Genomic DNA, 23,091 nt, shown 5'->3' on the forward strand with positions numbered 1-23,091 from the left:
GCGCGATGACGTAAGGCGGACGCTCGCGTGATGACGCAGGCGGCGTCACCGTCTCCAAGGAGCGGTCCGGGGCACCGGTTTCAAAGTCGCAGGGCGGGCCGAGTGGACTTCCGCTGCTGGCCCGGGGCTTCCCTACCATCTTGGCGTCGCCCCCTCGCTCCGTGAAGGATGCCGCCTCCAGGCTGCCCGCCGGCTCCCTTGGTGCACTCCTAGGTTGCAGGACAAGACCTCTAGGAACCTACGGGACGCCTGTCGCCCCGCGTCCCTGTCCCACCCGGTGGGATTCGGTTGAACGTGGAACAGAATTCACTTGGCGCGTCCTTATCAACCCTGGAATCGGAAATCTCTGGCCAGGGAGAGGGACTGGTCTGGGAGTCGGGAGAAGGCAGAGCGTCAGGGCTGCGGGCGCCGCGTGAATGGGATGCTGATTACACCGCCTGACAGCCTCCGGATCCTTGCTTAGTTTTGTTTTCCCGCATAGCGAGCTCCGTGTTTTTCAGAAGCTAAAGGTAGTGAAAGCTCCAAATTAAAACTGTCGAAATGGCCACGGAAATTGACTTTCTGAGAGACCAAAGTAAGCTCCATATTCCTATATATATATATATTTTTTTTTTTTTTGAAAAATCGTAGTGCACAATGTTTAGTGTTCTTGTTGACAGCGCATGTTTTTTTGAAATGCCTTGTTGGGTTCATGGAAATTTGTAAAAGCTTAAAGTTAGCTGCGGAAAAAATCTTGGTGCATGCACACCGATATGTGTATCCTTAAACGGAACCGTTTGATAAATCCTTGTGGGTCCTGAAGCTTACATAGGACATTCTAGACACTAAACATGTTTGTTATGCTCCTCTCGTGCTCTGAAGACATTACAGGGCTGATGGCCAGGAAGAGTTTCCAAGTCTGCAGTTAGAACAGAACCGAAAGGCACAGCTCGGGCTGTTTGTTCAAAATATGTTACTGAGCTTATTTCTAGTATATGCCAGGCACCGTACAATCATAACCCTGCAGTGATAAGGAGGACGTTTTCACCCTCCAAGAATTTGATTTGGGAAGGTAAATATGTAAATTTAATAAATTGGAATGAAGTGGCAGCAACTGCTAACTCTTGCCTCAGTTTCCTCAGTTGTCAGAATGATTAAATGAGCAATAAAATATGTAAAGGGTTTAGAATAGTATTTGATGCATTTTAGTAAACAAATATTAATTTATAGGATTTTTGCTAAGCTGTGATCAAGGAAAATGCCCTTTGGACTTACATTTGAACTACCAGTATCAATTTCCTCCATAAAAAACTGTGAGCATCCCAACTAAAACAGTATTTGCAACATTGAGAGGATTGGGAATCTGCTTTGTTAAAGACTTAGAACAAGGTTGGCTGGAATGGAATATGGAGGTTCATACAGGGAAATAGGTGAGCTGAGAGGGGTAGAGTGGTGGTAGATGGTGAAGGGTTTAGTGTTGTGCATGCTAACAAGTTTGGCTCAGTGCACAGATTATAGGAACCACTGGAAGAAATTCAGTTGAGAGTGACACGATCAAATTTGAAAGGCTTGGTCTGGCTGTAAGAAGAGTATACCTTATAGAAGAGTAGTTAGTTGACCACTGTCATTGCCAAGTGAGAAGTGAAATAAGGAGAGCACAAGAGAGTTTGGAGATCAAGGAATTTGAGAGATGAAGATAGAAGGTAATTCAGATTTTTGGCTTGAGCAAAAAAGAGAGTAGAAAAGAGATGGTAAGTTCCACTCTGGAAGCATTACAGATCAGTGGTCAAGAACTCAGTCCTAGCCTAGTTCTTCCTCTTCCCAGGTCTTTGATCTTGGGCAAGTTTCTTAGCTTCTTTGTACCTCGCTTTTTTCTTTCTTTCTTTTTTTTTTTTTTTCATTTGTGTAGTTAGTATAAAAACACATTCACCCTCAAAGAGTGAGGTTTAAATGAGATGATGCAGATAAAGCACTTAGCATAAAATAATTGATGGCATTTTAATGACACTTTATATTAGCATTGTTTCTTAGGTTTGAAGTGGCACTATCCCCATCTCATAAGTACAGCTAATTGGCCACCATCTGAGAGGGGTGGGCCATTAATTCAGTGGTGAGGAGTTCGGCTAGGGTGAGCAGAATATCTGTGACAGTCAGAAACTTGGAATTTTAGAATGAACAGTCAGAATTCTCAGATAAAATTGAGGTCCAAATACCAGTGAACCAAATAAGACAGTTGACGCATACTTACTTATATCTTGACAAGTGAGTAGTAGTTAGTGGAGTTGAAGAAGGAAATCTCAAGCAGAAGGAGCAGAGGAAGCAAAGATTCAAAGGCTTGAAATAACTGTGTTTATTCAGGAAACTGGAGCATGGAATGGTAGGATTTGCATGAAGAAAAGAGATTGAATGTTGGGTGCCTTGGACCTTCTCCTTTTTCTTTTAACTTGGCCTTACATGCCAGTATGCTCTAATAGTTACTGTTTCAGCTCTAAACATCTGAACTGCAAGCACCTGCACAGTGAACCAGGTCCTAGTAAACTTCTGGTGCTTTTGCAGTGCCCTGTTCTTCCTTGTTGCATATGGTGGAAATAAGGAGATAATCAAGTATGATTTTACTAATCTCACATTTTATTGCCACGCAGAGTTTTGTAGGTTCATGATTTTTAAGGGGCCAAAGGAATACTGTAAACAAACTTCACAAGGAATATACTCCATGGATCAGGTATATGAGCCACATAGTGATTGTGTCCCAAAATAATTAAAGTCCAGTTGCTCAGTTAGGATAGAAATGGGTTTCTCTGAGAAGTTAAACGTCTAATTAAACTTTGATGAGTACCTTTGTACCAGTGGTTGTCAGGAAAAGCTGACTTGACCCCCACAATGGAGATTCCACTGCAGTGCTTGGGGTTCCTTAATGCTAGAGGCCAGGGTCCATGTTGGAGGTTGAGGCTTCAGAGGTTGCAAGGCCTGTTGCAGACTGAGACTTTGGTATGTGGAGAAGGGGTTGACATGTCAACCGAAAATATTCTCGGTTTTTGGAGAAGCAGCTGACAGAGTGTGACTCTGCTGTGGCCTGAGCTCTCAAAGTGGCAGTCAAGGTCTTGAGTTTATATGCATTTTTTAAAGAGATTTTATTTATATATTTGAGAGGTAAAGTTACAGAGAAGAGAGTCACAAAAGATCTTCCATCCCCTGGTTCACTCCCCTAAAAGTCCACAATGGCTAGAGCTGGGCCAGTCTGAAGCCAAGAGCCAGCAGGTTCTTCCAGGTCTCCCATGTGGGTGCAGGGGCCCAAGCGCTTGGGCCGTCTTCCAATGCTTTCCCAGGAGCATTAACAGGGAGCTGGATCTGAAGAGGAGCAACTGGGACACAAACCGTGCCCTTATGTGATGCTGGTGCTGCTGGTGGGGACTTAGCCTGCTACGCCACAGTGCTGGTCCTGAGTTTATATGTATTTTGAATTCCTGTAGTTGAGGTCAGTAATTCACGTGTTTTGAAAGACAGATGCTATCTCCTAGAACGTTTGAGGTAACGTTCTCAAGAATTGAGTTCACTTCAAGTTCTCACAGATGGAACTTGATGTGATGTCACAAAGGGAGAGAGGCATACACACCAAAACAAGGAGTTGTATAGGAAAGTAGAGAAGTGCTTGGCATCATGTCAGAGGTAACACATTTCCAAGGATGATCTCATAGTTCTTAGGGACTTGTTTAAAAAGGAACTTGTATATCAATCTAGGGAACAAAGATTCATTTTTTTAAAAAAGAGATTTATTTATTTGAAAGGTGGAGGGACAGAGAGAGGTCTTCCATGTGCTAGTTCATTCCGCATATGCCCATGGAGCCAGGAATTCCATCCAGTTCTCCCACGTGAGTGGCAGGAACCCAAGTACTTGGGCCTTCATCTGTTGCTTTCCTAGACACAGCAGCAGGAAGCTGGATCAGCTGGTACTCAAAGCACCATTAAAAATGGTGGCCCAAGTAGAACAGACAAAAAACAACTAAGAGGGATAATGTATTAAGTTTTTTTTGTCTGTTCTACTTAATATGACTGGTTTAATTCTGTAATTAATACACAGTTATTCTTAAGTGTTGAAATTTAACTGAAATGTGATCCCTGTTAAACATAAGAGTGGGAATAAGAGAGGGAAGAGATGTACAATTTGGGACATGCTCAAGCTGACTTGCCCCAAATGGTAGAGTTAGAAACATACCAGGGGACTCCAATTTAATCCCATCAAGGTGGCATGTACCAATGCCATCTCACCAGTCCAAGTGATCAATTTCAGTTCACAATTCATCATAATGATAGGACTAAGAGTCAAAGGGAGCACATAAGCAAGTCTAGTACCTGCTAACACTAACCGATAGAATAAATAAAGGGGAGAGTGATCCAACATGGGAAGTGAGATACTCAGCAGACTCATAGAATGGCGGATGTCCTAAACAGCACTCTGGCCTCAGAATCAGCCCTAAAGGCATTCCGATCTGGTTGAAAAGCCCATGAGAGTATTTCAGGCATGGAAAGCCAAGACACTGTGGCAAAAAACAACAACAACAACAACAACAAACCCTAAATGAAAGATCTCTGTGAGTGAGATCCCAGTGGAAAGAACAGGTCTTCAAAGAAGGAGGTACCTTTCTCTGAAGGGAGGAGAGAACCTCCACTTTGACTATGACCTTGTCTAAACAAGATAAGAGTCGGAGAACTCAAGGGGCTTCCATAGCCTTGGAAACTCATGACTGGTGCATAGGGAGATTACTGATGCCATAAGCAGGGTGTCAATTTGTAAAGTCAACAACAGGAGTCACTGTGCACTTACTCCTCATGTAGGATCTCTGTCCTTAATGTGCTGTACACTGAGGCTTAATGCTATAACGAGTACTCAAACAGTATATTTCACTTTGTGTTTCTATGGGGGTGCAAACTGTTGAATCTTTACTTAATGTATACTAAACTGATCTTCTGTTAAAAAAAAAAAAAAAAGAAGAAATTATCAATTCCCAACTTGACTCCCACTGGGATTAAACATGACAATAGGTCTGATCTGATTTCATCATCATTTAAAAAATCATCTATTACTTTTCACTTTATGTTTCTGTGTGGGAGCAAACTGTTGAAATCTTTACTTAATGTATGCTAAACTGATCTTCTGTATATAAAGAGAATCAAAAATGAATCTTGATGTGAATGGAAGGGAGAGGGAGTGGGAGAGGGGAGGGTTGAGGGTGGGAGAGACGATATGGGGGGGAAGCCATTGTAATCCATAAGCCGTACTTTGGAAATTTATATTCATTAAATAAAAGTTAAAAAAAAAAATGGTGGCCCAACCTGCTGCATCATAGCACTGTCCCTTCAGAATTCATTTATATGAAGAGGCTTATAATAGTACTGATGGACTGATCTTTTTCTCTTTTCATTTTCTTAAAAATATCTTTCACAGAAGAGAAATTTTTAATTTTCATGAAGTTCAGTTCATCAGTTTGTTCTTTTATGATTATTCATTTGGTGTCTGAGAAATCAAAGCCTAACCTAAGGCTGCAAAGATGTTCCGTGTCTTCTCATAGAAGTTTTATAGTTTTAGGTTTTATGTGTCTGTCCAAGATTCATAGAGTTAAATTTTGGATAAGGTCTGAGGTAAGGGATCAAGTTCACTTTTTTTGCATATAAATGCCCATTTGAAAAGATTCTTCTTTTTCTGTTGGGTTACCTTTGTTCTTTTGTTAACATTTAGTTGACGATATATTTGAATCCATTTCTGAACTCTCTTCACCTGATCTGTTGGTCTTATCTGGACAGCAATGCCTCACTATCTTACTGTTATTGCTTATGTATAATAAGTCTTAAAATCCAACAGTGTTAGCCTTTTAAATGTTTTCTTTTTCATATTTATGTGGCTATCTTCAGTCCTTTGTGGTTATACAAGAGTTTAAGTATCAGCTTATGAATTTCTACAAAAAATGATGCTGGAATTTTGATACACACATTATTGAGTGTATTGATCAATTTGTGTAGAATTCATATCCTAATGATATTGAGTATTCTGGCCAGTGAAAAACCATACCTCCATATTAACATCTCTCTTTAATTTCTTTCAATAATATTTTTATACTTTTAATATATGTTTTACACATCAGATTTATTTCTGTGTTTCAAAATTTTTCAGACTGCTTTAATTTTTTTTTTTTTTTAACTTTTGACTTCAGATTTTTCATTGTAAGTGTACAGGAACACACACACACACACACACACACACGCATTTACATATTGCTCCCTGAAATTTTACCAAACTCATTTTTCTAGTTTTAATAGGATTTTTTGGGTAGAGTCCATCAGATATTCTCCATAGATGATCTGGTTATCTAAAAATAGTATTCCCCTTCTTTTCCAATTTGGATAGCTTTTGTTTCTTTTCCTTGCCATATTACACTAGGTAGAGTTTCTATTACAGTGTTGAACAGAAGTGATAAGGAGAGACATTCTTGTCTTTTTTTTTGTTTGTAGGAGATAGCATCTGTCTTTCAAAATTAAGCATGATGCTGGCTATAGGTTTTTCAGAACATCTTATGAAAATTTTCCTTTCTGTTTCTAGTTTTTGAGAATTTTTGTCTGAATAGCTGTTGGATTTTTTTCAAATGATTTTTTCTTCATTTATTGAATGATCAGATGTTTTCATTTTGTTAATAGGGTGAATTACCTTGGTCAGTTTCCAAATGTTATATACACCTTGCCTTTCTGAATGAAACTACTTGGACCCACTACGCCACAATTTTGGGCCCTCCCATTACTACTAATACCTTTTGTTTTGGTATCAAATAATTTCAGCTTATAGAATTAAATAGAAAATATCTTTTTCAGTTTTTTCAAAGACTTTGTCTAGAGTTGCTATTATTTCTTCCTTAAATGTTCAGTAAAATTCACCTGTCAAGCCAACTAGACCACAAATTTTCTTTGTGGAGTTTTAAAATTATATATCCAGTTTCTTTGTAAGACAAAAAGCTGTTCAATATTGTGTGTAGAGGCAACCTCTGTGGATCTCAGATACTTGGAGTTGTTTCTTTGTGCAGACTTTTTACTGTATTTTGTCCTGCCAATTCTAGTTCACTTGGTCTACAGCAACTTTCAGCTCCATCTTCTTAATTTAGGTGGGCTCTGCTTGCACTTCGTTTCCCTATGCCCATGTCTGGAAAGTCTCTCCAGTTACTAAGCTTAGGCAATCATAAAGTTCACTGTGTTTGGTTCCCATCTGCCATCGTCATTTTCTGATGTCTAGTGTCTGGCAAACCATTAATTTTTGTGTTTTTGATTGTGTCAGAAAGGTAGCACTTATTTGTTCTTGGGCATAAACACAAGTCCTATTCAAGTTGACCTACTTTTGAAATCATAAACTCAAGTATCTTTCTCCTACTAAAACTTTTCTTTGACCTGATCAATACTGCTTTGAACCTTTTATTTCTTCAATTTCCTTGACTCTTTCCTCATTTATTTTACAACTTTCTTACATAGGTTTACCCTTATCTTTTAATTCCATTTTTCCATGAACATTTTGAAGTCCTGTCAAATATTTATTTTATTTATATGTTTAGATACTCATGTAGTTAATATATATGCATATGTATGTATATTTACCTATGCATGATATATATATATATACACAAAAGTAAAGAAAACAGAAGTAAATTATTACAAAAAAAGTGCAAAATTCACATAACCACAATTCAGGTCAAGAAAAAGAACACTCAATGAAGTGTTTGTGAGAATATGGTTTAAATCAAGCTCTATACATTGCTGGTAGAGTGTAAATTATACTTAAACATAATTCCTGGAAATTATTTCATATTCTCATCAACACTTGATTTTTAATTTTAACATTTTAATTTTATTGTGATTTGTATTTTTCTGATACCTAGTAAACTGGAGCAGTTGTTCTATGTTTACTGACCACTTTAGTATCCTTTTTGTGAAGTACCCTTCAAGTTTTCTTATTCTATAGGTTTGTTTGCTTTTTAAGTGATAAAAAGTTCTTTATGTATTTTAAAAATAAGTCCTTTATTAACTATATGTATTGGAAATATCCTCTCCCTATTTATGGCTTTCATTTTTGCTCTCTCAATGGTCTCTGTTGATAAATGGAACTTCTGAATTTTAATGTAGTTACTAGTTTTTCTTTTATAGTTATAGCTTTCTGTGCTCTGATTAAAAATTCTTTCCCTCACCTAAGGTTATGAATATATTCTCTCTGTTCTTTTCCAGAAATTACTGTTTTGTCCTTCATTATATTTTCAGTTCACCTAGAATTCACTTTTGTGAATGAAGGTTCCTTTATTTCCATAAGGATATCAATTTGACCCAGAATCATTTACAAAAACATTGTCTTCTGAAAATTCCTTCTCCCTTCCATATGCTCTGTAATTCCCTTTCAATTATAATTTAAGTAGTCATATTCACATGAATGTATCTCTAGAATCTGAATTTCCTTCTACTGGTCATTTCTGTCTGTTCGTACAACAGTGTTGCCGTGTAAATTATTGTAGCCTCATATTACATCTTACTATCTGATAGAATAAGTCCTCCCCTAGTTCTTTTTCAAAAATGTCTTTCTTTTCACATTTCCATCTATATTGTAGAGCCAGCCTTTCAACTTCCATGATATTCTCTTTTGTGTATTGATTAAGATGCATTGAACCCCTGGATCAGTTTGGAAGATTTGACAGCTATATAATTTTGATTTATCAAAACCATGATAACCACTTATGTTAGTCTTTAATTTCTTTCCTGCATTTTTCATAGTTTTCTGTGTAGGAATCTTTCAGTAGAGTTTGTTCCAGGCACAGATAATTTTGATAGTACTGTAAATGGCATCTTATTATTTTCTAACTTTATGTTGCCAGGGTGTAGAAATATAATTCATTTGTCTATTGACCTTTTATCCAACAAGCTTGCTAAATTTGGTTATTGATTTTTAAGAATTTATCTGTGTGTTCTTTTGGTTTAACTACTTACACACTCATGACTATGAATAATGACAAAGTTTTTCTTTTCAGCTTTTATATCTTTTATTTCTTTTACTTGCATTAACTTAGACTTCTAGTAGAGTGTTGAGTAATTTATTCTGCTATTCTCAACTTCTAAGGAGAAGTTTTCAAAATTTTCACTCTTAAATGTCATCTTTGCTGTGTGGTTTTTTGTGTGTTTGAGCACCCATTAACATACTAAGGAAATTCCATTCTAGTTCTACTTTGCAAAATCCTTGTCATAAATATAACTTTATTTTAAAATAACTTTAGATGACCATATTTTTAATATATTTTTGTGAGTTCATATTTATTTTATAAGTTTATCTTTATTATTGCCTTCATTTATCTTTCTTTGATTATATTGCTGTTCTTTTCTAACCTTTTAGGATGGAGTTATAGCTTCGGGATCTTTTTTTTCCTAGTATATGTGCAGTTAATGCCATAACTTTATCATTAAGCACTTTGAGATAAGCATATTTTCATTATTATCTGTTCAAGCTACATGAGTGTTAAGCAGTTTGGGGAAAATTCGAATTAAAAGATTATTTAGGGGCTGGCACTGTGGCATAGCAGGTAAAGCCACTGCCTGCGGTGCCAGCATCCCATATGGGTTTGAGTCCTGGCTGCTCCACTTTAATCCAGCTCTCTGCTAATGTGCCTGGGAAAGCAGTAGAAGATGACCCAAGTCCTTGGGCCCCTGCACCCATGCAGAAGACCCAGAATAAGCTCCTGGCTCCTGACTTTGGATCCATCCAGCTCTGGCCATTGCAGCCATCTGGGGAGTGAACCAGTGGACAGAAGACCTCTCTCTGTCTCCCTGCCTCTACCTCTCTATAACTCTGCCTTTCAAATAAATAAATCAATCTTTAAAAAATAGTTTATTTTGGTGCAAAAAATGACGTTCTTGCATATTTTTTTCATAATACACATTTTCCATGGACATTTTAAAGATCACTTGTATTTTCAGATTTATTTTGTGTTTCCTGCTGAGACCTCTGGATTGTTTAAAAGTGATTTCTTTGTGTCAGTATTGTGGCATAGAGGGTTAAGCTGTCACCTGCAGTTCTGGCATCCCATATATTTGCTGGTTCCAGTCCTGGCTGCTCTGCTTCTGATCTAGCTCACTGCTAATGTGCCTGGGAAGTCAGCAGAAGATGGCTAAAGTGCTTGGGCCCCTGCCACTGACATAGAAGACCTGGAAGAAGCTCCCGGCTCCAGGCTTTGGCCTGGTCCAGCCCTGACTGTTGCAGCCATTTGGGGAGTAAACCAATGGATGGAAGATTTCTCTGTCTTTCCTTCCCTCTCTGTAGCTCTGCCTTTCAAATAAGTAAATAAATCTTAAATAAATAAATAAAAGCAATTTCTTAATTTCCAAAACTGTGGATTATGTACCCTTTATTTTTTGATTCTTGTTTCTAGCTTAAATGTGCTGTTGTCAGATAACATTGTTTCTTTGGCTTCAATCCTTTGAAAATTGTTGAGACTTTCTCTATTGCCAAAAAGTAACCAATTTTAAATATTCCATATGATCTTGGAAAGAGTTGTGATTTTATATGTGTTAGTTGCTATGTCCTATGTATGTGTCTCTCTTGATAGGGAGTCTCGTGGCTTTATTCTGGACCTTATTCATTGTCTCCGGCCCATTCCTTTTTAATTTGGATTCTTTGTCCTCCAGTTTCTCCTCATCATGGAGTATTATTCTGGAAGAGTTTCAGTTAATTTTAAGAATTCTGAGATATATGGCTACAGTTTTTCTTCCCAACTCTTCTAGTAGTAGGAATCTTGAAGCGTATAGAATTTTTAGAAAATTTTTTATGTCTGCTAACCTAAAGAATAAGCCTGGAGAGATGGAGAATTTAGGTTTATGAAATCAGAAAATTAATTCTTCATAGCTGTTCTTATTCCCAGTGGCAATAATTAGTTGGCTTAGGTGTGTAAATGGGCCTCTTTTTAAGATCTAAAGTGGTGTGCTGGAATTGATGATTCATCTTATTTTGAGAAGCAATGGAAACCAGCTGTTTTGCATTGGATACAACAAATAATAGCTACTATATCTCTAGTTTTTGGAAGTTGAATATAATTCAATGAACTTAAATTATTTTTCTCTTTTTTCAGATCAAAGACTGAATGAAGTTCTTAGGCGATATCAAATGGAAAATTTTTCCAAATATTCATCTGTTCAGGTATGCAAATAAGGACTAACACACAAGGTTCAAATTTAGTTGTAAAATATGTACATATATATTAATGTATAAATTCTACTTTTGATTATTCTCAAGTTTACCTACAATAGACTAAAATTTTGCTACAATTTTGATTGTTACAAGGGGGAAATTTTTTTCATTTGTTTAATGAAAGTAAAACTATTTTCCATAGAAATTATCTTCTTTTCCAAGAATTGAAAATTGTGTATTATATATGGTATTAAACTATATGTTCTAAAATGAAACTAAATTCAGATTTTGAAATATCCTAAATTGTTTCTCAGGATGCATCTGCTTGTTTGCTTTATCTCTGCATTCTCCTAAATTGTGACAGAAGTATAACTTAAGTGAAATAGGAAATAATGTGTGATTTTGTTTTTGGATTTTCATTCCTTGGCTGGCATTTTTAAAAAATATTGTATTTAATTTTTTTAATGAATAATATAACTGATGAACCCAGTTTACAGAATATTAGAAAAAAATAGTGGATCCTAGATCAGTTATGGCTGAAGTAGGCATTGTGGTACAGCAGGTTAAGCTGCAACTTGGGACATATCCTATATGGATAGGAGTTCAAATCCTCCACTTTGGATCCAGCTTCCTACTAACATGTTTGGGAAGGCAGCAGATGGTGGCCCAAGTAGTTGGGTTCCTGCTACCCATGTGGGAGACCTAAATGGAGTTTCTGGCTCTTGGCTTCAGCCTGGCCCTGCTCTGGCTATTGTAGACATCTAGGGAGTGAAACAGCACATGCAAGATCTCGATCGCATGCTCTCTCTCTGTTTCTCCCCTTTCTGTCACTCTTTCAAATAGTAAAATAAATCTTTTTTAAAAAGATTAGTGGTAGCTTTAAAAAAAAGATTTGTTTATCTGTTTTGAAAGTCTGAGTAACAGAAAGAGGGAGAGACAGAGAAAGAGAGATCTTCCATCTGCTGGTTCACTGCCCAGATGACTGCAGGGACCAATGCTGGGACAGGCTGAAGCCAGGAGCCCAGATCTTCATCCACATCTCCCACATGAGTAGCAGGGCCCAACCACTTGGGCCACTGCTTTTCCCAGGCTGTAAGCAGAGAGTTGGATCAGAAATGGAGTAGCCAAGGATACGAACCAGCATCCATATGGGATGCTGGCATTGCAGGCAGCAGCTCTACCTGCTACACCACAGTGCCAGCCCCAGTGGTGGTTTCTTACTGAAACAATAGTACTGAATTTTTTTTTTTTTATAAATAAGTCTTATGATTAGAGCTCAGATTCTTTTTTAAGGTATTAAACATGAAAAGATTTTTTTGAAATCTGCAATATGGGATGCGAACATCCCAAGTGGCAGTTTAACCTGCTGTCCCACAATGCCAGGACTCCAGTCATTGCTCTGATATGGAATGTGGGTATAAGCGGCAACTTAACCTGTTGTATCAATGCTCAGTGCAGGAGGTTTTTAAGCCATTAGGAAGCTTAGGTAATTTGGTTGGCCTCAGTATATTTATCTTCATAAATGCTTTCCTTAATGAATAATCAACATTTAGCTTACTACTCTGAGTTCTTATTTCCAAAAACTGAACTCATAGTCCAGAGAATCTAGAAACTATTCATTTACTATTCAGTGAGTCTACCTTGATGTCATTTTCCCTTTTTTAAAGTTAATTTATTAGTTTGAGAGGCAAACATGCACACACATACACCCCTCATGAAGGCATGTTCCTATCCACTGGTTCACTCCCCAAATGCCTGCAATGGCCAGGGCTGGGACTGACCAAAGCTGGAAGCTAGGAACTCAGTCCAGGTCTCCTATGAGGATAGCAGGGACCTGACTACTCAACCCATCACCTGCTGCCTCCCAGAGTCTGCATTAGCAGAAAGCTGGAATCGGGAGTGGAACCAGGACTCCAACCCAGACGCTCTGCTATAGGATGCAGACAACCCAACTGACTAGGACAAATGCATTTACCTATTATTTTTCTCATATTATTTGTATATTTTACATAGCTAAGAACTATAATATAATCATTTAAGTGATAGCAAGTTTTTTGTAATCCAACATCCTCTGAGTTTTTCTCAGATTCTGTTATTTTTGTTTGTTGAGCTGGTTTTTGGTTTTATTTGCTTCTGCTTATTATAATATAGCATAGGCCTTAACAAAAGATTCAAACAAAAGATAAGATTTTGGCCAGCGCCGCGGCTCACTAGGCTAATCCTCAGCCCTGCGGCACTGGCACACCGGGTTCTAGTCCCGGTCAGGGCGCCGGATTCTGTCCTGGTTGCCCCTGTTCCAGGCCAGCTCTCTGCTGTGGCCAGGGAGTGCAGTGGAGGATGGCCCAGGTGCTTGGGCCCTGCACCCCATGGGAGACCAGGAGAAGCACCTGGCTCCTGCCATCGGATCAGCGCGGTGCACCGGCCACAGCGCGCCGGCCGCGGCTGCCATTGGAGGGTGAACCAACAGCAAAGGAAGACCTTTCTCTCTCTCTCTCTCTCTTTCACTGTCCACTCTGCCTGTCAAAAAAATAAATAAATAAAAAAAGATGAGATTTTAAGACCTTAGAACACTGAAAGCATGGTGTTGCAATATATACACTGGCCGCTATGGCTTTCTGCATTGTGAAAGGTAGTTTTACCAGAAAGCGTAGTGACTCAATACAGCCCTTCAAATGTTCCTGCATTATTCATTGTGATTATGATGAATTAAAGCCTGAGGGTAGCAAACCAAGTAGAGACAAATCTGTGCTACCTAATAGTATACTCTTCAGAAAAATTATAACTTCATGCTGAAGGTACATCGTCTCATACATATATTTATTATAATCAATCAAATCTTAATTCCTGTCTCTTATTCTTAGCAATGACATTCTGCTACTGCCTCAGATTCTTTGGCAGTTCTCCATAGCTTCACAATATATTGCTGTTTCAAGACTTCCATTCCCCAGGTCTTGCTTTTCACTGCTCGGCTTGCAACACTTAGAGGGGAGATGGTATAGGAACATGAGAGGGAGATTGGTCTGCTTTCTAGCAGTAATGCCCATATCCTTGGCCATATGCACCCCATGGGAATTCTTTAGCCAGAAACATTATTCTGGTTTCTGAAATAGATGTTGAGGAAGATTTTGTTGCAGGATGGGGTACAGTTTGTTTTCTGTAAAGGAAGTACGAGCAAACCATATTCAAGGAGTACGTGGTATCTGGGAGCACTGGCTCAAATCTCTCATCACTGAACTTGGTCGTGTACAGAAATCCTTTATAAATTAATATTTGCCCTCTTTGTTCAACTGTGTTTCCCAGGTGCCAAGAACAGTTTTTGTCAATAGATGCTCAATAGATATTTATTGAATGAATGAAGTAATCATGTCCTACCCTACCCCCCCGTCTCCTAACATGATTTGAATTCATTCTCAAATACAGTGAAAATTATGAAGCTATGAAAAGTCATGATCAGCTTGGAAAATACAGGTAGTTAATACTTCTTAGTTTTATTTTTCAAGGTAAAGATTTAAAGAAATGCTTCCCCTTTCCCTTATACTAGATACCATAAAATTGCCAGGACTTGTATTTGAGTGGGTATATTTTATGAGGCCTTTTTCTAATGTTTGAAAGACAAAGCTAAAATTGTTTAAAATGTTAGCAGCTTTTGCTGAATGGGTCATATGTATGTATACGTATATGGATATATATATATCAATATGTATAATAGGTATAAAAAAGACAAAGCTGCAGAAGTTTGATAATTATTTCTTGTATTTTAAGTTGGAACTTTAGACATATTTTTCTATAGATGCTGTTTTATACATAATAGTTAAAATTCTTTAGTGCTATTAGTACATATTGGTCATTTAGTCTTCTTTTGGCTCAGAGTAAGTTTTGTGAATTCCACTAAGGTGATCATTTTGAAGAGTATTGTTCTTGGGAGACTACAATGTAACCTTTTTGACAATTTTGAGTAAATTCTATGGACATACGTTGAGTCATCAAATGTGGTAATATTAACTATTTAAGTCACAATAGTTTCACAATTCAATTATCTTTTGAAAAGCATCTGTTCCTTTCTTTATGATTTCATGTAATTTTTGCAAGATATTTTTATTAGCTGTTTCTCAAATGACCCTTGTATGGTTATTTTGAGATTAGGTTGTCTGATTATATTGTGTTTTCTATATTAGTGAAAAGCATTTCAAGTGGCATTGCTCTCTGAGTATGGCAGGCATTAGATGACAGATAGTCAAGGATAAAAAAGAGATTTGATTCAATAAGGTTAGTGGAAAATTTCCACATCTTCTCAATTCTTTTTTAATGTGCTTTTGTAAAATTTATCTTTTTTAAAAGATTTATTTATTTATTTGAAAGTCAGAGTTAGAGAGAGAGGAGAGGCAGAGAGAGAGAGAGGTCTTCCCTCTGATGGTTCACTCCCCAATTGGTCACAATGGCCAGAGCTGCACCGATCCGAAGCCAGGAGCCAGGAGCCACCGGGTCTCCCACGTGCGTGCAGGGACCCAAGGACATGGACCATCTTCTACTGCTTTCTCAGGCCATAGCAGAGAGCTGGATTGGAAGTAGAGCAGCCAGGACTCGAACTGGCGTCCATATGGGATGCAGGCACTGCAGGCTGCAGCTTTACCTGCCATGCCACAGCACCGGCCCCGAAACTTATCTTTTTTAATACCCAGGCTACTTGAATTCGTCTTTGTATTATAAGCCACACAATTATGTGTTTGCACTGAGGAATGAGGTCTATACCAGTTCTCTTGGTGCATACTGAGGAGATAGGATGGATTGTTAAAAATAAGTTTATTGTCTTCTAAAGCTCTTCTAAGAATATTTTCCTCTTCTAGTTTGGGAATTCTTTTTCTAATCATTGCCCCTTGTGTCCAAAATTGAAGTTTAAAAATTAAGAGATAAATAGTTTCCTTGGAAAAAAAATGGAGACATGTAAGCTGAAATAAATATAAAAGCATAGTGCCAAAAGAATATGAGTTTGTTATAAGGAGAAAGACAGCTGAAATCTAAGTGTATTCATGTATTCAACAAATATTAATTTATTCATTCACTGAGTTTTGTGTGCATGCCTACGCTAGATGAGCCTGCCGGGAAGAGCTGTATATAAGATAGGCAAAAGATTCCCCAGCAGTGGAAGAGATACAAAATAATTAATTAAAATTATAGTGTCCTGTGATGGAAATAAATAGGGTCCTGAGATAGAGAGCTGGTGAGGATGGAGAAACCTGTTTTTGGTAGAAAGGTCAGAGAAAACCTTTCTGTAGCAGTAAACATTCCAGCTAGGGTAGAAAGTGAATGGTGGGCCAAAAGATGGACTAACAAAAGGCCCCAGGGCAAGAAAGAATTTGATGTCTTGTGCAGTTCGTAGGAGTGTGTCTCAACTCTAGTCAGTCACAGTTATTTGACAATTACATTGAAAGAAATAATAGGGTACTCCTGTATCTTATTAGTTAACATATCTAAAAGTCAATGGATGATAGGACAATCTATTTGTACTATTTGAGCTGATTCAAATTACTAGATTTCTAGACTGGTGCTGTCTTTAGAATTTTATCCAGTGGTAGAAATATTTCCTAATTCTACCCTGTACAGTATGATAGTCACTAGCATATGGGGATTTTGAGAACCTGAAATTAAGCTACTGTAACAAAGGAGATGAATTTATTTAATTTTCATTTTAAGTAAGTACAGTTTAGATGTAAATAGTCATGTATACTTGTAGCTTTATACTGGTCAGTGTACTTCTAGACTCTTAGTCTAATGAATTGCTCAGGTAAAACCTTAAAGTGTTGCTTTTGCATCATCCCAGGATGTGAAGAAATTAATGATTTAGCACTTTATAATATGACTATAAAAGTTTGGCAATTTCCTGTACAGTACATCAACCTTCATTGATAAAAGATGAAAATCAGTCTTTTTATGATATGAGACTTAGGGGATTTGCTGTAGCCCATATAAGATATACAAAAGCATCTTCAAAATATGGTAGTCTACCTGTAGTTTATTTTCTTATAAAAGGTAGAGAAGATGCTATTTATGTATTTGATAGCCTATACTGATTAGGGTCAGAGACAAAATTAAAACTTCAGAATTGTAATCAGAACACTGTAGTTGTGTTTGTTAAGAGGAAGAATAGTGTTCAGCAAATTTGATTTTTTAACTATAATCCAATGTTATTCATATATTTTCTGTGCTATACTATCACCAACATTTCAGAAAATTATCTTGCTATCAAAGATAAATAATAATTAATTGTACAGTATCAATTAGATACAAGATTTTTTAAATCTGTAAATGTTTATTTAGTATAGTTTCAATGGTTTTAGAGAATATAAAGGAATATTTATAAATATTTTAATAATCAATTTCAGTCTTATTATCCCAAGATTATATATTTTGGGCTAATAAATAATGAGGCCTTTCCTTCTAAAATCTCACTAGCAAGTAAGAAGGGATTGCTAATTTTTTTTTCTTTCAAAGAATTTTTTAGTCTTTGATTTATTTTGCTTATTCTCAGAATCTTACAACCATTGTAATTTTGATTATTGGGTTATTTATTATTAAGTTTCTATTTTCTTAGCAGCTGTTGCTAGAAAAGAGTTTTAAAACTGTGTCTTCACAGAATCCAGTTCAATATTTGTTGAACACTACCTGTATGCAAAGATCTATGCCAGGTCCTTTAGTGATATGAAGATGAATAAAAGACTAACAATGTGGGATGAGACAAATACTAACTAAGTAGGTAAAATAAATATTATTTGTATCATAAGAATGTGTATGTCTGTTAATGATGTCACAAGACATATAGTCAGAGAGATTAGGAGACGTCTCTGAAGGATTTAGCATTTCTAACAGACACTAAAGAATAGTTAAGATAGGGGCTGGCGCTGTGGCTTAGTGGGTAAACCTACCACCTCCAGTGCCGGTATCCCATATGAGCATTGGTTCAATCCCAGCTGCTCCACTTCTGATCCAGCTCTCTGCTATGGCCTGGGAAAGCAGTAGAAGATGGCCTAAGTCCTTGCACACGGGAAGACCCAGAGGAAGCTCCTGGCTCCTGGCTTTGGATCAGCACAGCTCTGGATGTTGTGGCCAGTTGAGGAGTGAACCAGCAGATGGAAGACCTCTCTTTCTCTGCCTCTCCTTCTCTCTCTGTAACTCTTTCAAATAAATAAATAAATCTTAAAAAAAAAAAAAAAAGTAGAAGAACTTGACTGAGGACCAGAAGAGGTACAGTGGGGGAGATTTCATATGTACCCATTGGCATGATAAGATGCTAAGGGAGGTGATAAAATGGGAATTGTATTTGGGAAATAAGATGTTCTTCAGCTGATATAATATGTTTGTTTGCATGTATGAGAGAAGTAATGAAAAATACTATTAAGAAGGATAGGTTGTAGAGAGCCCTGAATTTTGGAATTAATTTGATAAGCATTGGAAAGCTAGCAAATAATTTTTTAAGAAAGACTCTCTGAATGCTAAGAAATTCATTCATCTATTCTTTGATCCATCACTAACTTAATGTGCATCTATTACTAATGAGGCATTGTGTTAGTATCTGGGAATATGATAGTGAATAGGACAAGTATGGTGTAATCTATAAAGAAAATTAGAGAGAATTTAAAGACTAAAGGGAAACTCTTAAAATTGCTGTGTAGGAGGTTAATGTGTGCTTATGTTACTATTTTATAAAAGGTCATCTCTCTTCATCTACTAGTTATAATATTTTATTTTTAAAAAATTCCTAAGGAACTTGAGAAGTAATGTTTTCAAAATTTGAACAGTTTAGTTATTCCAGGAAGTTTTTAGAGTAACTTTTGAATAACTGGAAATTAAAACATTGCTTCTCTTAACTAACCATGTAAAAAATGAAAAGACCCAGAGGCACATGCAGTCAAAGCCAAAATTAACAAATGGGATTACTTCAAATAGAGAAATTTCAGTACAGCAAAAAAAAAACACTCAGGGAACTGAAGAGGAAACTGACAGAATAGGAGAAATTATTTGCGAACTATGCAACTGATAAAGGATTAATAATCAGAATCTACAAAGAGATCAAGAAACTCCAAACAACAAAACAAACAACCCAGTTAAGTGTTGGGCAAAGGACTTAAAACAGACATTCTTCAAAAGAGGAAATCCGAATGGCCAACAGACACATGAAAAGCTGCTCAGGATCACTAGCCATCAGGGAAATGCAAATCAAAACCACAATGAGGTTCCACCTCATCCCAGTTTGAATGGCTTTCATACAGAAATCAACAAACAACAAATGCTGGCGAAGATGTGGGGAAAAAGGTACCCTAATCTTCTGTTGGTGGGAATGTCAACTGGTAAAGTCACTGTAGAAGACAGTATGGAGATACCTCAGAAATCTGAGTATAGATCTGCCATATGACCAAGCCATCCCACTCCTGGGAATTTACCCAAGGGAAATGAAATTAGTAAGCAAAAAAATTACCTGCACCTCCATGTTTATTGCAGCTCAGTTCACAATACCTAAGACATGGAATCAACCTAAATGCCCATCAACCAAAGACTGGATAAAGAAATTATGGGATATGTACACTATCAAATACTACACAGCGATTAAAAAAAATCAGATCTGGTCATTTACAACAAAATGAATGAATCTGGAAAACATCATACTTAGTGAAAGAAGCCAGTCCCAAAAGGATAAATACCATATGTTTTTCCTGATCTGTAAGAACTAATAGAGCACCTAACACTAAATTTGCAGAAGTGAAACTGACACTTCAGGAAGGGATGACTAGAGTTGCCCTTATCTTGACTGTTGAGGAACAGTTTCGGTTCTTTGTTTTTGTTTTGTTTTGTTTGTTCATTTTTCCTTTTTTCTTTATACTCTTTGTTGAACTCTTTACTTTGCATAGAGTTAATCATGTGTATAAAAAAATTAAAAATGGATCTCAGTAAAAAATAAGAGAATCTACAAAGAAATCAAGAAACTCCACAACATCAAAACAAACAACCCACTTAAGAGATGGGCCAAGGACCTCAATAGACATTTTTCAAAAGAGGAAATCCAAATGGCCAACAGGCACATGAAAAAATGTTCAAGATCACTAGCAATCAGGGAAATGCAAATCAAAACCACAATGAGGTTTCACCTCACCCCAGTTAGAATGGCTCACATGCAGAAATCTACCAACAACAGATGCTGGCGAGGATGTGGGGAAAAAGGGACACTAACCCACTGTTGGTGGGAATGCAAACTGGTCAAGCCACTATGGAAGTCAGTCTGGAGATTCCTCAGAAACCTGAAGATAACCCTACCATTCAACCCAGCCATCCCATTCCTTGGAATTTACCCAAAGGAAATGAAATTGGCAAACAAAAAAGAGGTCTGCACATTAATGTTTATTGCAGCTCAATTCACAATAGCGAAGACCTGGAACCAACCCAAATGCCCATCAACAGTAGACTGGATAAAGAAATTATGGGACATGTACTCTGTAGAATACTATACAGCAGTCAAAAACAACGAAACCCGGTCATTTGCAACAAGATGGAGGAATTTGGAAAACATCATGCTGAGTGAATTAAGCCAGTCCCAAAGGGACAAATATCATATGTTCTCCCTGATCAGCGACAACTAACTGAGCACCAAAGGGGAAACTTGTTGAAGTGAAATGGACACTATGAGAAACAGTGACTTGATCAGCCCTTGTCCTGATTGTTGATGTACAATGTAATACTTTATCCATTTTAGTATTTTTTTTGTTCTAGTACCATTGGTTGAACTCTGTAAATAACACACAATTATTCTTAGGTGTTTAAATTTTAACTGAAAAGTGATCCCTGTTAGGAATTTGGAAAACATTATGCTGAGTGAAATAAGCCAATCCCAAAGGGACAAATACCACTTGTTCTCCCTGATAGGTGACAACTAACTGAGCACCAAAAAGGAAACCTGTTAAAGTGAAATGAACACTATGAGAAATGGTGACTTGATCAGCCCTCACCCTGACTGTTGATGAGCAACTTAATATGTTATGCCTCTTAGTATTTTTTTTTTACTTTTTTTAAGAAAGCTTTTATTTATTAAATACAAATTTCATAGGTACAGCTTTAGAAATAGAGCGGGTCTTCCCCCCATATCTGCCCTCCCACCCCCACTCCCATCCCACCTCCTGCTTCCTCTCCCATCCCATTCTTCATTAAGTTTCATTTTTAATTATCTTTATATACAGAAGATCAACTCTATACTAAGTAAAGATTTCAACAGTTTGCACCCACACAGACACACAAAGTATAAAGTTCTGTTTGAAGACAAGTTTTACCGTTTATTCTCCTAGTACAACTCATTAAGGAGAGAGGTCCTACATGGGGAGGAAGTGCACAGTGATTCCTGTTGTTGATTTAACAATTGACACTCTTATTTATGACATCAGTGATCACCCAAGTTTCTTGTCATGAGCTACCAAAGCTATGGAAGCCCTTTGAGTTCACAGTCTCCATTAGTATTTAGACAGGGCCAAGATCAAAGTGAAAGTTCTCTCCTCCCTTCAGATAAAAGTACATTCTTCCTATGGCCCCTTCTTTCCACTGGACTCTTACTCACAGAGATCCTTCATGTAGATCATCTGTTTCCACAGTGTCTTGGCTTTCCATGCCTGAAATTCTCTCAAGGGCTTTTCAGCCAGATCTGAATCCCTTAAAGGCTGATTCTTAGGTCAGAGTGCTGTTTAGGGCATTTGTTATTCCATGAGTGCTGTGTGGCCTGCTTCCCATGTTGGATCATTGTTTCCTTTTTAATTCTATCTATTGTTTTTTTTTTTTTTTGAGAGTTTTTTTTTTTTTTAAAAAAAACTTTTATTTAATGCATATAAATTTCCAAAGTACGACTTATGGATTACAATGGCTTCCCCCCCATACCGTCCCTCCCACCCACAACCCTCCCCTTTCCCACTCCCTCTCCCCTTCCATTCACATCAAGATTCATTTTCGATTATCTTAATATACAGAAGATCAGCTTAGTATACATTAAGTATGGATTTCAACAGTTTGCTCCCACACAGAAACATAAAGTGAAAAATAATAGATGATTTTTTTAAATGATGATGAAATCAGAGCAGACCTATTGTCATGTTTAATCCCAGTGAGAGTCAAGTTGGGAATTGATAATTTCTTTTTTTTTTTTTTTACAGAGGATCAGTTTAGTATACATTAAGTAAGGATTTCAACAGTTTGCACCCCCATAGAAACACAAAGTGAAATATATTGTTTGAGTACTCGTTATAGCATTAAATCTCAATGTACAGCACATTAAGGATAGAGATCCTACATGAGGAGTAAGTGCACAGTGACTCCTGTTGTTGACTTTACCAATTGACACTCCTGTCTATGGCATCAGTAATCTCCCTATGCTCCAGTCATGAGTTTCCAAGGCTATGGAAGCCCTCTGAGTTCTCCGACTCTTATCTTGTTTAGACAAGGTCATAGTCAAAGTGGAGGTTCTCTCCTCCCTTCAGAGAAAGGTACCTCCTTCTTTGATGACCTGTTCTTTCCACTGGGATCTCACTCGCAGAGATCTTTTGCCAGAGTGTCTTGGCTTTCCATGCCTGAAATACTCTCATGAGCTTTTCAGCCAGCTCCGAATGCCTTTAGGGCTGATTCTGAGTCTGAGTGCTATTTAGGACATCTGCCATTCTATGAGTCTGCTGAGTATCTCACTTCCCATGTTGGATCACTCTCCCCTTTATTTACTCCATCAGTTAGCGTTAGCAGGTACTAGACTTGTCTATGTGCTCCCTTTGACTCCCAGTCCCTTCACCATGACCAACTGTGAACTGAAACTGATCACCTGGAACAGTGAGATGGCATTGTACATGCCACCTCGATGGGATTGAATTGGAATCCCCTGGTATGCTTCCAACTCCACCACTTGGGGC

At 37.5% G+C, this 23,091-nt stretch overlaps 1 protein-coding gene across 3 annotated transcripts in view; it reads left to right on the plus strand.

Annotated features, from left to right (window-relative positions):
• Positions 1-4: 4 nt before the first annotated feature.
• SCLT1 (sodium channel and clathrin linker 1) overlaps positions 5-23,091 on the plus strand; it is a 278,922-nt gene continuing 255,835 nt past the window's right edge. For all 3 annotated transcript variants that reach the window (XM_017347573.3, XM_008267951.4, XM_051819886.2), the window contains exons 1-2: positions 5-574; positions 11,112-11,179. In XM_017347573.3, the coding sequence (XP_017203062.2) occupies positions 541-574; positions 11,112-11,179 (102 nt within the window). In that variant the 5' untranslated portion in view covers positions 5-540. The remainder of the gene's footprint in view (positions 575-11,111; positions 11,180-23,091) is intronic.

This window comes from Oryctolagus cuniculus, chromosome 8, assembly GCF_964237555.1.
Source record: "Oryctolagus cuniculus chromosome 8, mOryCun1.1, whole genome shotgun sequence".
Classification (NCBI taxonomy): domain Eukaryota; kingdom Metazoa; phylum Chordata; class Mammalia; order Lagomorpha; family Leporidae; genus Oryctolagus; species Oryctolagus cuniculus.